Here is a 13072-nt window from a genome sequence, read left to right on the forward strand (position 1 = left end):
ACGGAGTTGCATCCCAAGAACACCATACCTACTGTGAAGCATGGGGGTGGAAACATCATGCTATGGGGCTGTTTTTCTGCCAAGGGGACAGGACGACTGATCCGTGTTAAGGACAGAATGAATGGGGCCATGTATCGTGAGATTTTGAGCCAAAACCTCCTTCCATCAGTGAGAACTTTGAAGATGAAACGAGGCTGGGTCTTCCAACATGACAATGATCCAAAACACACCGCCCGGGCAACAAAGGAGTGGCTCCGTAAGAAGCAAGCGTCAGGGTGGGCATGACCAAGATAACAAAAAAAGGCTCTAGAATCTGAAATGGAACTAACTTACCTTACCTTCAACTAATGGTCAGTGTCTACCTGGAACTTACATAAGCACAAACAGCAAAGAAAACGAACAACGCCACCCTCAGGTGTGACCAGTGTTGGGAAGAAACGGAATACATGTACTGCCGTTACGTATTTAAAATACAAAATATGACTAACTGTATTCCGTCACAGTTAACACCATTACACCTTTAAAAAGGTGGTATTCAGAATACAGCTACTTTGTTAAAATAAATGGATTACACAGCGGTCTTTTGCTGTTTCATATATTAGTCTACGCCCTCTCTATTTTTGGTAATTCCACGCCAGTGGAAGCCCAAACAAATTATGATTATGACACCTGTTTATTTTACGTGTAGTTGTTTTTTTCCCTGTGTAATAATATTCAACATTGCTATCAATACATTTTTCAAAAAATGCCTCTCAGTGCAAAATGGGTTCAAAGACATAAACAACTGTAGGATACTGTTTGTCCGTGATTTAGACAGGGGGAACAAATCGTGGCAGGATCAGCCTGATATTATTTGTATCCCACTATAACTTTACTGTATAAAGAACTAACATCTCCAAAATGTCAGCAGTAGTTTGTCATTACAACAAGTGTTTGGGAACTAAAAATCAAGAAGGTGGGATACTGTTTGTCCCTGATTTAAACAGCCCAGCGCTGCTCCAGATGAAGGGAAAACCAATTATGCAGGAGAGACCTACCCTGGCACTTGTGCAGGTGAAGCCAAAGGGAACGACATGCTTCACCATATTTTCTAGTCTTTGACTTAGAATGAAGTTGGTTTGGAAACATATTCAGCTATGCTTCATCTCCTGCTTTGCGTTTGTGTGGGCGCCCCGTGCTAGCAGTGTCCAAGCGTTGTTGTTTTTTTTTCCTTTTCATACCGTGTTCCCCCTTCAATGGCTCTGTGCCCCCCCTAGGGGGCGGACCCCACACTTTGGGAAGCTCTGCTTTACTCTCATTGAGTAACGTAACGGAATACGTTACAAAATACACTTTGGAGCATGTATTCTGTAATCTGTACTGGAATACATTTTAAAAGTAACCTTCCCAACACTGGGTGTGACGACCAAAGACAACACACAAAATCATGACCTGGGACATAACACTTAATGAACTTACACATAAGCTTCATATTATCTAAATATGTGTTGTTATTTTACTCAGAGTTTCTTCTAAAGTGTCAGCCTAACCTGAAGAAGAAGATCCAGTTTGTGTTTGGAGGAATCGCTAAAGCAGGAAACCCAACCCTTCTGAATCAGATCTACATAGAGCCCTACATCACAGAGGGAGGGACTGCAGGGGTCAGTGATGAACATGAGGTCAGACAGATTGAAACAGCATCCAGGAAACCAGACAGACCAGAAACAACAATCAGACAAGAAGATATCTTTAAAGCCTCATCTGTTAAAGATAAACCAATCAGAACAGTGCTGACAAAGGGAGTGGCTGGCATTGGGAAAACAGTCCTAACACAGAAGTTCACTCTGGACTGGGCTGAAGACAAAGCCAACCAGGACATCCAGTTCATGTTTCCATTCACTTTCAGAGAGCTGAATGTGCTGAAAGAGAAAAAGTTCAGCTTGGTAGAACTTATTCATCACTTGTTTCCTGAAACCAAACAAGCAGGAATCTGCAGCTTTGAAGACTTCCAGGTTGTATTCATCTTTGATGGTCTGGATGAGTGTCGACTTACTCTTGACTTCCACAAAACTACAATTCTGACTGATGTTACAGAGTCCACCTCAGTGGATGTGCTGCTGATAAACCTCATCAGGGGGAAATTGCTTCCTTCTGCTCGCCTCTGGATAACCACACGACCTGCAGCAGTCAATCAGATCCCTCCTGAGTATGTTGGCATGGTGACAGAGCTCAATGGATTCACTGACCCACAAAAGGAGGAGTACTTCAAGAAGAGATTCAGTGATAAGAACCAGGTAACCAAGATCTTCTCCCACATCAAGACATCACGAAGCCTCCACATCATGTGCCACATTCCAGTCTTCTGCTGGATCACTGCTACAGTGCTTGAGGATGTACTGAAAACCAGAGAGGGGGGAGAGCTGCCCAAAACCCTGACTGAGATGTGCATCCACTTCCTGGTGGTTCAGGCCAAAGTGAAGAAAGTCAAGTATGATGGAGGAGCTGAGACAGATCCACATTGGAGTCCAGAGAGTAGGAAAATGATCGAGTCTCTGGGAAAACTGGCTTTTGATCAGCTGCAGAAAGGAAACCTGATCTTCTATGAATCAGACCTGACAGAGTGTGGCATCGATGTCAGAGCAGCCTTGGTGTACTCAGGAGTGTTCACACAGATCTTTAAAGAGGAGAGAGGGCTATACCAGGACAAGATGTTCTGCTTCATCCATTTGAGTGTTCAGGAGTTTCTAGCTGCTCTATATGTCCATCTGACCTTCATCAACTCTGGAGTCAACCTGCTAGAAAAACAGCAAACATCCTGGTGGTCTAAACTTTTGCAAAATAAACCTAAAAGGAAAAATCTCCACCAGAGTGCTGTGGATAAGGCCTTACAGAGTCCACATGCACACCTGGATTTGTTCCTTCGCTTCCTCTTGGGTCTTTCACTTCATACCAATCAGATTCTTCTACAGGATCTACTGACACAGACAGGAAATAGCTCACTGAACAGTCAGGAAACAGTCCAGTACATCAAGAAGAAGCTCAGTGAGAATCTGTCTGCAGAAAGAAGCATTAATCTGTTCCACTGTCTGAATGAAATTAATGATTGTTCTCTATGGAAGGAGATCCAAACGTCTTTGAGTTCAGGAAGTCTTTCAAAACAAAAACTGTCTCCTGCTCAGTGGTCAGCTCTGGTCTTCATCTTACTGTCATCAGAAGGTCTGGATGTTTTTGACCTAAGGAAATACTCTGCTTCAGAGGAGGCTCTTCTGAGGCTGCTGCCAGTGGTCAAAGTAACTAGGAAAGCACTGTAAGTGTTTAGAGATCCTGTTTAGTCCTGGTGATTCAAATGTGCTGGTACTGACTGAAACTTAATTTCTTCTTTCTTTTTCTTTTTCTTGTCATTTTCTATTCAGTCTGAGCTTTTGTAAGTTTACAGAGAGAAGCTGTAAAACTCTGTCCTTAGTTCTCAGCTCCCAGTCTTCTAGCTTGAGAGAGCTGGACCTGAGTAACAATGACCTGCAGGACCCTGGCGTGAAGCTTCTGTCCGCAGGACTCAAGAATCCACAATGCAAACTGGAAACTCTGAGGTCAAGTAACATTAAAAAGATAACTGAAAGCTAATTTTCATAATTTAAAAAACTTCTACCTTGGTTAGGATTGTCTTTTCTAATGTCAATTGTCAAATGACGGTTTACTAAACTTCATCACTAATTTCTGGATTTATTTCCATTATTTTTATTTTGTAATTAATCTATCCATCCATTTTCTTCATTACCTGTTTAACTTAAGTGATTAAAATAAAAGATGGAGGGATTATCTTGTGAGGTACAAGTACCAAGCACTCCCACTTATTGTTTTTTTTTTTTTTTCAATTTAATGCTTAATTCTTTATTGAGGAAGTGGTATATGTTTGGCCAAACAAATCTGCCAAGCTTAGTGTCGGGACTTAAAAAATATTTTTATATAACTGAGTCACCTTGTTTTTTTATTTTATTTTTATTTTTTATTTAAGAAGTATTCAGAAAGGACTCTGAAGTTTTTCTCTGCTTAGTATTTATTTTGATGGAATCAACCTGTTTGATCGAATGAGAAGAAAAGTGAATTAAAGTATTTTCTTTTGCTTGTGTTCGAGGAGTGAACAAGAGTCTTGTGTTGTTTTGTTTGCCTCCAGTCTTTCAGGTTGTCTTATCACAAAGGACAGCTGTGCTTCTCTGGCCTCAGCTCTGAGATCTAACCCTTCCCATCTGAGAGACCTTGACCTGAGTTATAATCATCCAGGAGACTCAGGAGTGGCTCTGCTGTCAGCTAGACTAGAGGACCAACAATCGAAACTGAAAAACCTTAGGTATGGGAGGTCTGGTACAGCCACAGACAGTGTGTGATAGTCAATCCCTTTCCTTTACTCAGCCTGTCCATCATGCTGAACAAACGTGTTACATGAACAATCACACAAGTAGCAAACGTTTTTCTTTTCATGACAGTAAAAGTACTAATTGGATATGAATGTATGTGTGTAGCATGTCTTCAAGCAACTCCAAGAACAAAAATTGGCTTACTCAGTTTGGGGTGATCCATATATGCTAAAAGAAGACTCCAGGCTGAAGAATACCTCTTTTGTATTTTCACTTCCTGCAACTTTTATTAGTGTTATTGATTAGGATATAATTATTTCAAAAGGTCATTTAATTTGTCATTATTTGTTAGATTTATTTTTATAACGTTGCCTAATGGTTTGCCAGAACCTCTTCAAGGCAGATCAAAAGTCTTTTTCCTCTGCGTCACCAAAATCGTCTTGCTACTTTGCTTCAGCTACTGCCGAATCTGCATTCCATTTGGCCTCCTTGTACCTGTTACCTGCCTCTGAAGTCCCACAGCAGAATATGGTCCATTCCCTGCCAGCTGTTCCCATCACACCCTCACTATACATTTAGGAGGGCGAGGTCTGTCCAGCATCCTCCCTTCCCACCTAATCCAACTCACTACCAAGTGGTGATCAATTGACAGCTTGGCACCTCTCTTCACCAGAATCTGATAATACGATTATTATTGTTGTTGACGGTCAGCGTTTGTTATGGATAAAGTGTAATTTGCACAGAAGTCCAATAACAGAACACCACTCGAGGTCGGATTGGATCAGGCAGGCCTTTCCCAACAGTGACTGTTGGGAAAGGCCTGTATCGGGCATCCCTGCCGACTGAGGGCTACTCCAGACTGGAGCAGAGTTCAACCCCTTCCCAGGAGATTAATTCCAGAGCCCAAGCCATGCACTGCAGTGAGCCTGACTATATCTAACTAGTATCTCTCAACCTCATGCAGCAGCTCAAGTTCCATTCAAGTCAGCCTTAGTAGCTGGGTACAAAACCACAGGGCCCCGCCACTGACTGTCACCCTACACACATTTCACCTGACCCCTCAAGTATATAGTCCAGAGTAGAAGTAATAAATGCACAAACTAGTTTTTTAGCTTCACTCTGAGTGAAGATGGTTCTAATGTTAGAGATACTGATCAAATGTAAGACTAGCACAGTCTTACATTTGCATGATCGTGGCTCAAGAGTTGGGAGTTCGCCTTGTAATCTGAAGGTTGCCGGTTTGAGCCCTGGCTCCGACGGTCTCAGTCGTTGTGTCCTTGGGCAAGACACTTCACCCATTGCCTACTGGTGGTGGTCAGAGTGCCCGGTGGTGCCAGTGTCCGGCAGCCTCACCTCTGTCAGTGCGCCCCAGGGTGGCTGTAGGCTACAATGTAGCTTGCCATCACCAGTGTGTGAATGTGTATGCGTGAATGGGTGGATGACTGGATATGTAAAGCGCTTTGGGGTCCTTAGGGACTAGTAAAGCGCTATATAAATACAGGCCATTTACCATTTTAGCACAGTCCTAGCATGGAACCCTGAACTCCATAATTACCTTAGTGTAATTTCCCTCTGATTGTGAAAAAGAATCCCCATTTACATGAACACAATAGAGTCTATTAGACAACCATTATTGCATTGTATGTATTACAAATACATGTAATGTTGATGTGTGAAATACACTGAGGTGGTCTGACCCCCCTCCTACCTTTAGGTTGAGGCCTGCTGGAGTCCGATGGTTGAGACCAGGTCTGAGGAAGTGTAAGCGTGTTTTTGATGTGATTCATGAATACAAAGCAGCACACATTCAACCATCTTTAAACTGTCACATCACTCATTCACATCTGTGATGTCAGTAGTCATTATCAAAGAGTCAATCAATGAACAGATGATGGATGAGTAACTGCAGCTGTATTGTGTTTGTTCTCCTTAGATATCTGTGAACCCACACCCAGCGCAAACACAATACATACAAAGATCAAGCTGTCTGACAACAACAGGAAAATGACATTGGTGAAGGAGGATCAGTCATATCCTGACCATCATGACAGATTTGAGCTTCCTCAGCTGCTCTGTAGAAATGGTCTGACTGGTCGATGTTACTGGGAGGTGGAGTGGAGAGGGAAGGTTGATTTATCAGTGAGTTACCGAGGAATAAAAAAGAAAGGAAGCAGTAATGGATGCAGGTTTGGAAGCAATGATCAGTCCTGGAGTCTGAGGTGCTCTGATGACGCCTGTTACCATGTCTGGCACAATGATGAAACAGCATTCATCTCCTCCACCTCCTCCTCGGTCTCTCACAGAGTAGGGGTGTATGTGGACTGTCCTGGTGGCACTCTGTCCTTCTACAGAGTCTCCTCCGACACTCTGATCCACCTCCACACCTTCAGCACCACATTCACTGAGCTTCTGTACCCTGGATTTGGGTTCTGGTCACCTGGTTCTTCAGTGTCTCTGTGTGCAGTTGAGTATGAGTAGCCTCATCCATTAGAAAGGCCGTAGAGCAGATAATTCTGTCTGCACATGGGTCTCTTTCACTCAGAAACACGTTTTCTAATTCACAAATACATAGACTATCCACATCATTAAAGTCCCTTTATTTTATCTTCCTCTTTATTTAGAAATTAAAAATGCATTAATTAAAAATCTCTGTTAAAATATAGCTACTCTCAATGCAGTCACAGAAAGGAATTTGAAGGGCAAACTGTTTTGGTGTGCAGTCTAATAGGTTAGAGGAAAGGAGCAAGACCACAAGTTTATGCACGGAGAGAGAGGATATGCAGATGATTGGAGTGGCAGGGAAGGATGCTAGGGATAGTGTGAGATGGAGGCAGATGATCCACTGTGTCAACCATAAAGGGAGCAGCCAAGATTAGAAGAAAAGAAAAAAACAGCTTTGGTGTGCAGCCATCCTGCTAGCACCTTTGGCAGCCATACCCTGGGAGGGTTGATGGGCAGTATTAGTAGTATCCTATGGGCATCGTATTGTTAATATTTGATCTAATGCTTAATATTTTTGCTACAGACAAAGAGTATTTACATTATGTACTAAATCATTCTGTCTGCCTCTGTGTCTATGAGAACAAAGTTGAGTAATTCTTCTTCCCATCTTATATCCTGATACTAATGTTGTGCCTTTATCCTTTTCAGGATGCAAGAGGTAAACTGACTTGGGATAGAAAACTTTCAGACAGGTAATCAAATAAATAAAAATTCAACTGGGTTATGCTTGTTAAACTGAAGCATAGCTTATCCATACACTTTCATTCAGACTTCATTGAACAGAGGAGCAGTTTGCTCAACACCTGTTGATCTAACTCATACTTTGTGGGTATATTGCTGGAGACCTGATAGAGGGCAGTAAAGACAGTGAAGTTATTTTGATGACCAGTTGGCACACTCTACATCAACAGTCCATTCAGGTTTTACTTTGAGTGGGCATTGTGGATTCTTGTTTGTGTGTTGTTTCTATATTTTCTGTGTATTGTACCTTGTTCTACATCGGTGGGCAAAGTGGTGATGCTCCATTGGCTGATGGAGGGAGAGGAACTGGCTGAAGGAGGGAGAGGACCCCAGGCCTTCCTGGAAGTTTTTCAGGCCACTGTAGAGGTTTGCTTCCAAACTGGAAGCTGGTTCCACAGAAGAGGGGCCTGAAAACTGAAGGCTCTCCCTCCCATTCTACTTTTAAATACTCAAGGAACAACAAGTAGGCCTGCAGAGCGAGAGCGGAGCGCTCTAATAGGGTGATATGGTACTACAAGGTCATTAAGATATGATGGGGCCTGATTATTTAAGACCTTGTATGTGAGGAGCAGGATTTTGAATTCAATTCTGGATTTAACAGGAAGCCAATGAAGGGAAGCCAAAACAGGAGAAATATGCTCTCTCTTTCTAGTCCCTGTCAGCACTCTTGCTGCAGCATTTTGGATTAGCTGAAGGCTTTTCATATAGTAAAGACTGCAGTCAGCTTGTGCCTGAGGCATCCCTTAATTCTGGGGACAGATTTAATAACCTGTTGGGGCAGTGTGTGGGGATGCGTTCACGACCTTTGGTGGTGTGTAGTGTTTGTGCTGTGCTCAGTGGTGACATGTGGTCGCCCGACACTGACTCTAGGGAGGAGGAGACAGCAGGGCATTCTTGTGAGGCCCGCTGCCACCGGTGATTCACTCCATGGAAGAGTTTCCACTAGAGCACTCTCATGATGACACCCAAACAAATCCTATGACCAAGTGATAAAACCAGTTGTCATGCTACATCAATAGTCCATTCAGATTTTACCTCCTGGACCAGTTAGGCACTGCTTGCCACAAAAGTGCAATAGAAAAGGGCAACAAATCATTTGGAGTTACGCTCCACAGAAAACTCCATGTATAGGCGAATCCATAAATACTGAACCACGAATAGGCGGTGGTTGACTGCACTGGTTATTTGAGATCCTCATTGGAAGATTTAATAAAGTTAATTCAAACGAAATTGTAAACATACACGGCAGACCCAGTGGCATTTTGATGCTTTTTATTAAAGCTTTGACGGTTGCTGTCCACAATACACACAGAGCTGCAGCTCTTCCGCTGCCTGCTCAACACTATCACAACAACAACGCCAACCACAGGACCCAGTACAATATTTAATTCGGCGGGGCGTGATTGCAGATGCCGTGCAGGTGCGTCCGCCTCCTCTGCACGGCACCGCAGGCCACACCCCACCACAAAAATGTAGTCAGTTTTCACTTGAGCCTTTACCTGTTAGTGTGCTTGTGTCTGCAGTGTCCCAGAGAGGTCGAGTACAACTTCCAGAGACACACGTGAGTGCTGAAACTAGTACTGAGTTCTGTCATCAATAAATCTAGTTAAAAAGTGTGTTTTTGTATTTAGTTTAAAGCTCTGGAAAACACATTCTCCTCACATGTTTAAGATCGAAAACCATGAGAATACAGTCACGTTAAGAACAGTCAAGGTTAGTCCGATAATCTGAATGTGTGTATTTCATGTGTTCTTTTTTACAATGATCGTGGCTCAAGAGTTGGGAGTTTGCCTTGTGATTGGAAGGTTGCCGGTTCGAGCCCCAACTTGGACAGTCTCGGTCGTTGTGTCTTTGGGCAAGACACTTCACCCATTGCCTACTGGTGGTGGTCAGAGGGCCCGGTGGCGCCAATGTCCGGCAGCCTCGCCTCTGTCAGTGCGCCCCAGGGTGGCTACAATGTAGCTTGCCATCACCAGTGTGTGAATGTGTATGGGTGGATGACTGAATGTGTAAAGCGCTTTGTGGTCCTTAGGGACTAGTAAGGCGCTATACAAATACAGGCCATTTACCATGATTTACTTGATGGTTCAGCTTTGATCTTAATGAGTGAAATGTATTTTCAAGTAGAAGGAAATGATGCATAAAAAGCTGCAAAACCTTTGTGATGCCAGCTTTTTGTCTTCTAACCTCAGTGGACTCGGGATTCGAGCTGGATCATACCACAGCAGAAACAGATCAAGAGGACGTGATGGAGGTGTGAGAACAATGACCAGGTCCTGACGTTCCTGATCATAGATTTGTAAAATACCTGCTGCAGCTTGGTGACAAAGAGGCCATCAGCAATGAAAATTCACTCACAGTAGAAGTTGGTTTTATTCCATCACTGCGCAGATGTTTGTGTTACCAAGCTGCTTTTAGCTCTGCACCTGTTCCAACTTGAATGTGTAATTCCAGTCCTGTATCCTTGTGAACAGCATGCTAGAGTTAAGTTTGTTTCTTCACTCAACACTCAGTCAGGTTATTGGTCCTAAAAGTCCTGATCATGTTCCTTTCTGAATTCTAGTCTCCAACAAGCTTCCAACATGCAGTTCAAACTGAGTCTGCACGAATCTTCTACAGGTAATGACAAGAAATCCACACCTCCACCTTTTTACAGCCCATCAGGTAATGTTTTCTTTAAATTAGACTAACTTCAGCACCCTGATGTGCCATTATGTTCCTGTTAGACGATCATGCAAACAAAAAGTTGAGTGGACAGTTCCTGCCATAACACGATTGCATTGTATAAACGTGGTCATTTTTCTCCCCACAGAATGAACACAAACAACACCTGAGTGTGTCAGGACCTTAATCTCAGCACTGACTCTTCAGTGTTGCTGTGACGTAATGCATGTTGCTAGAGTTATTTGAATTTTCAGCTACACAGTTGCTCACAGTTTTTCTGATGTTTGGCAGCTTGTTACAAGCTCAAAGAAGTCCTGCCATTAATTAATTCTTAATTAATTATTAATTCTTAAATATGATCAAATCATCTCTAATAATTGGCTATGTACCACAGGCCTTCAAGCTGGCTGTAGTTAAACCTTTACTCAAAAAGCCATCTGTAGACCCAGCAGTCTTAGCTAATTATAGCCCAATCTCCAACCTTCCTTTCATATCAAAAATCCTTGAAAGAGTAGTTGTCAAACAGCTACTTGATCATCTGCAGAGGAATGGCTTATTTGAAGAGTTTCAGTCAGGTTTCAGAGCTCATCACAGCACAGAAACAGCTTTAGTGAAGGTTACAAATGATCTTCTTGTGGCCTCTGACAGTGGACTCATCTCTGTGCTTGTCCTGCTAGACCTTAGTGCAGCATTCGATGCTGTTGACCATAATATCCTATTAGAGCGATTAGAACATGCTCCAGGTATTACAGGTACTGTGCTGCAGTGGTTTGTATCATATCTATCTAATAGACTCCAATTTGTACATGTACATGGAGAGTCCTCTTCACACACTGAGGTTAATTATAGAGTTCCACAGGTTTCGGTGCTAGGACCAAATTCTGTTTACACTATACATGCTTCCCTTAGGCAGCATCATTAGAAGACATAGCATAAATTTTCACTGCTATGCAGGCTGTAGTTAAACCTTCATGGACAGCTCTATCTGTCCATGAAGCCAGATAACACACACCAATTAGTTAAACTGCAGGAATGTCTTAAAGACATAAAGACCTGGATGGCCGCTAACTTTCTGCTTCTTAATTCAGATAAAACTGAGGTTATTGTACTCGGCCCTGAAATTCTTAGAAATATGGTATCTAACCAGATTCTTACTCTGGATGGCATTACCTTGGCCTCCAGCAACACTGTGAGGAACCTTGGAGTCATTTTTGACCAGGATATATAAATATGTAAGACAAATTGTTTATGTTTCTGTTCTGTGTCCTGTGTACTGTTTGTTTGTATATGTGTCTTTCTGGCTGCTGTTACAACCAAATTTCCCCTTGTGGGACACTTAAAGGATTATTCTATTCTATTCTATTCTATTCTTCCATTCGATATGTCCTTCAACGCACATATTAAACAAACATGTAAGACTGCGTTCTTCCATTTGCACAACATCTCTAAAGTTAGAAATATCCTGTCTCAGGGTGACGCTGAAAAACTAGTTCATGCATTTATTACTTCCAGGCTGGACTACTGTAATCTTATTATCAGGAAGTCCTAACAACTCCCTGAAAAGCCTTCAGCTAATCCAAAATGCTGCAGCAAGAGTACTGACAAGGAGAAAGAGAGAGCATATTTCTCCTGTTTTGGCTTCCCTTCATTGGCTTCCTGTTAAATCCAGAATTGAATTGAAAATCCTGCTCCTCACATACAAGGTCTTAAATAATCAGGCCCCATCTTATCTTAATGACCTTGTAGTACCATATCACCCCATTAGAGCACTTTGCTCTCACACTGCAGGCTTATTTGTTGTTCCTAGAGTATTTAAAAATAGAATGGGAAGGAGAGCCTTCAGTTTTCAGGCCCCTCTTCTGTGGAACCAGCTTCCAGTTTGGATTTGGGAGACAGACACTATCTCTACTTATAAGATTAGGCTTAAAACGTTCCTTTTTGCTAAAGCATATAGTTAGGGCTGGACCAGGTGACCCTGAATCCTCCCTTAGTTATGCTGCAATAGACGTAGGCTGCTGGGGGATTCCCATGATGCATTGAGTTTTTTATTTCCAGTCACCTTTCTCACTCACTATGTGTTAATAGACCTCTCTGCAGTGAATCATACCTGTTATTAATCTCTGTCTCTCTTCCACAGCATGTCTTTATCCTGTCTTCTTTCTCTCAACCCAACCGGTCGCAGCAGATGGCCGCCCCTCCCTGAGCCTGGTTCTGCTGGAGGTTTCTTCCTGTTAAAAGGGAGTTTTTCCTTGCCGCTGTCGTCAAAGTGCTTGCTCATAGGGGGTCATATGATTGTTGGGTTTTTCTCTGTATCTATGAAGCGCCTTGAGGCGACTTTTGGTGTGATTTGGCGTTATATAAATAAAATTTAATATATAAATAAATTGAATTGACAGCAGTGGTTTCCACACATTTGGAGGTCGGTTGTTTATACATTTTGAAATGAGCCTTTATAATTAAAGCCACCACCATCCATGTGCTGACTGACATCTGCATAATATGCAAATACTATTTAAAAAAACAAGTCATAAAAATCATTATTTCATCTCTCCAGTTCCCTCTCTAGTTATTATATCTATCAAACCTAAAAGACGGCACCTTGGAAGAAACGAGAAACGAGCTTTAGTGGTCACATACATATTCATAAAGAGTACAACATGCAGTGAAATGTGTTGTGTCCGAGCTGCAGACAGGCTGCAGATGTAGCCGTGCCATTCCAGGCCATGGTGTTTGGCGTGGGGGGCCTAGTCAGGACCCTTACTGGATACTGGGAGGGAATCAAACTTGCAACTTCCGCTCCAAAGGTGTGTGGTCTTACCACTACACTATCCAGC

At 42.6% G+C, this 13072-nt stretch overlaps 1 protein-coding gene across 1 annotated transcript in view; it reads left to right on the top strand.

The window, feature by feature from the left end:
- Positions 1 to 13072, top strand: part of LOC113037474 (NACHT, LRR and PYD domains-containing protein 3-like) — a 22578-nt gene continuing 9506 nt past the window's right edge. The window contains exons 1-9 of the mRNA XM_026194590.2: positions 1 to 3286; positions 3393 to 3566; positions 4151 to 4324; positions 6046 to 6092; positions 6265 to 6794; positions 7482 to 7525; positions 9098 to 9135; positions 9767 to 9828; positions 10138 to 10193. Of these exons, the coding sequence (XP_026050375.2) occupies positions 1449 to 3286; positions 3393 to 3566; positions 4151 to 4324; positions 6046 to 6092; positions 6265 to 6794; positions 7482 to 7525; positions 9098 to 9135; positions 9767 to 9828; positions 10138 to 10193 (2963 nt within the window). The 5' untranslated portion in view covers positions 1 to 1448. The remainder of the gene's footprint in view (positions 3287 to 3392; positions 3567 to 4150; positions 4325 to 6045; positions 6093 to 6264; positions 6795 to 7481; positions 7526 to 9097; positions 9136 to 9766; positions 9829 to 10137; positions 10194 to 13072) is intronic.

The sequence above is a fragment of the Astatotilapia calliptera genome, chromosome 15 (genome assembly GCF_964374335.1).
Source record: "Astatotilapia calliptera chromosome 15, fAstCal68.1, whole genome shotgun sequence".
Taxonomy (NCBI): domain Eukaryota; kingdom Metazoa; phylum Chordata; class Actinopteri; order Cichliformes; family Cichlidae; genus Astatotilapia; species Astatotilapia calliptera.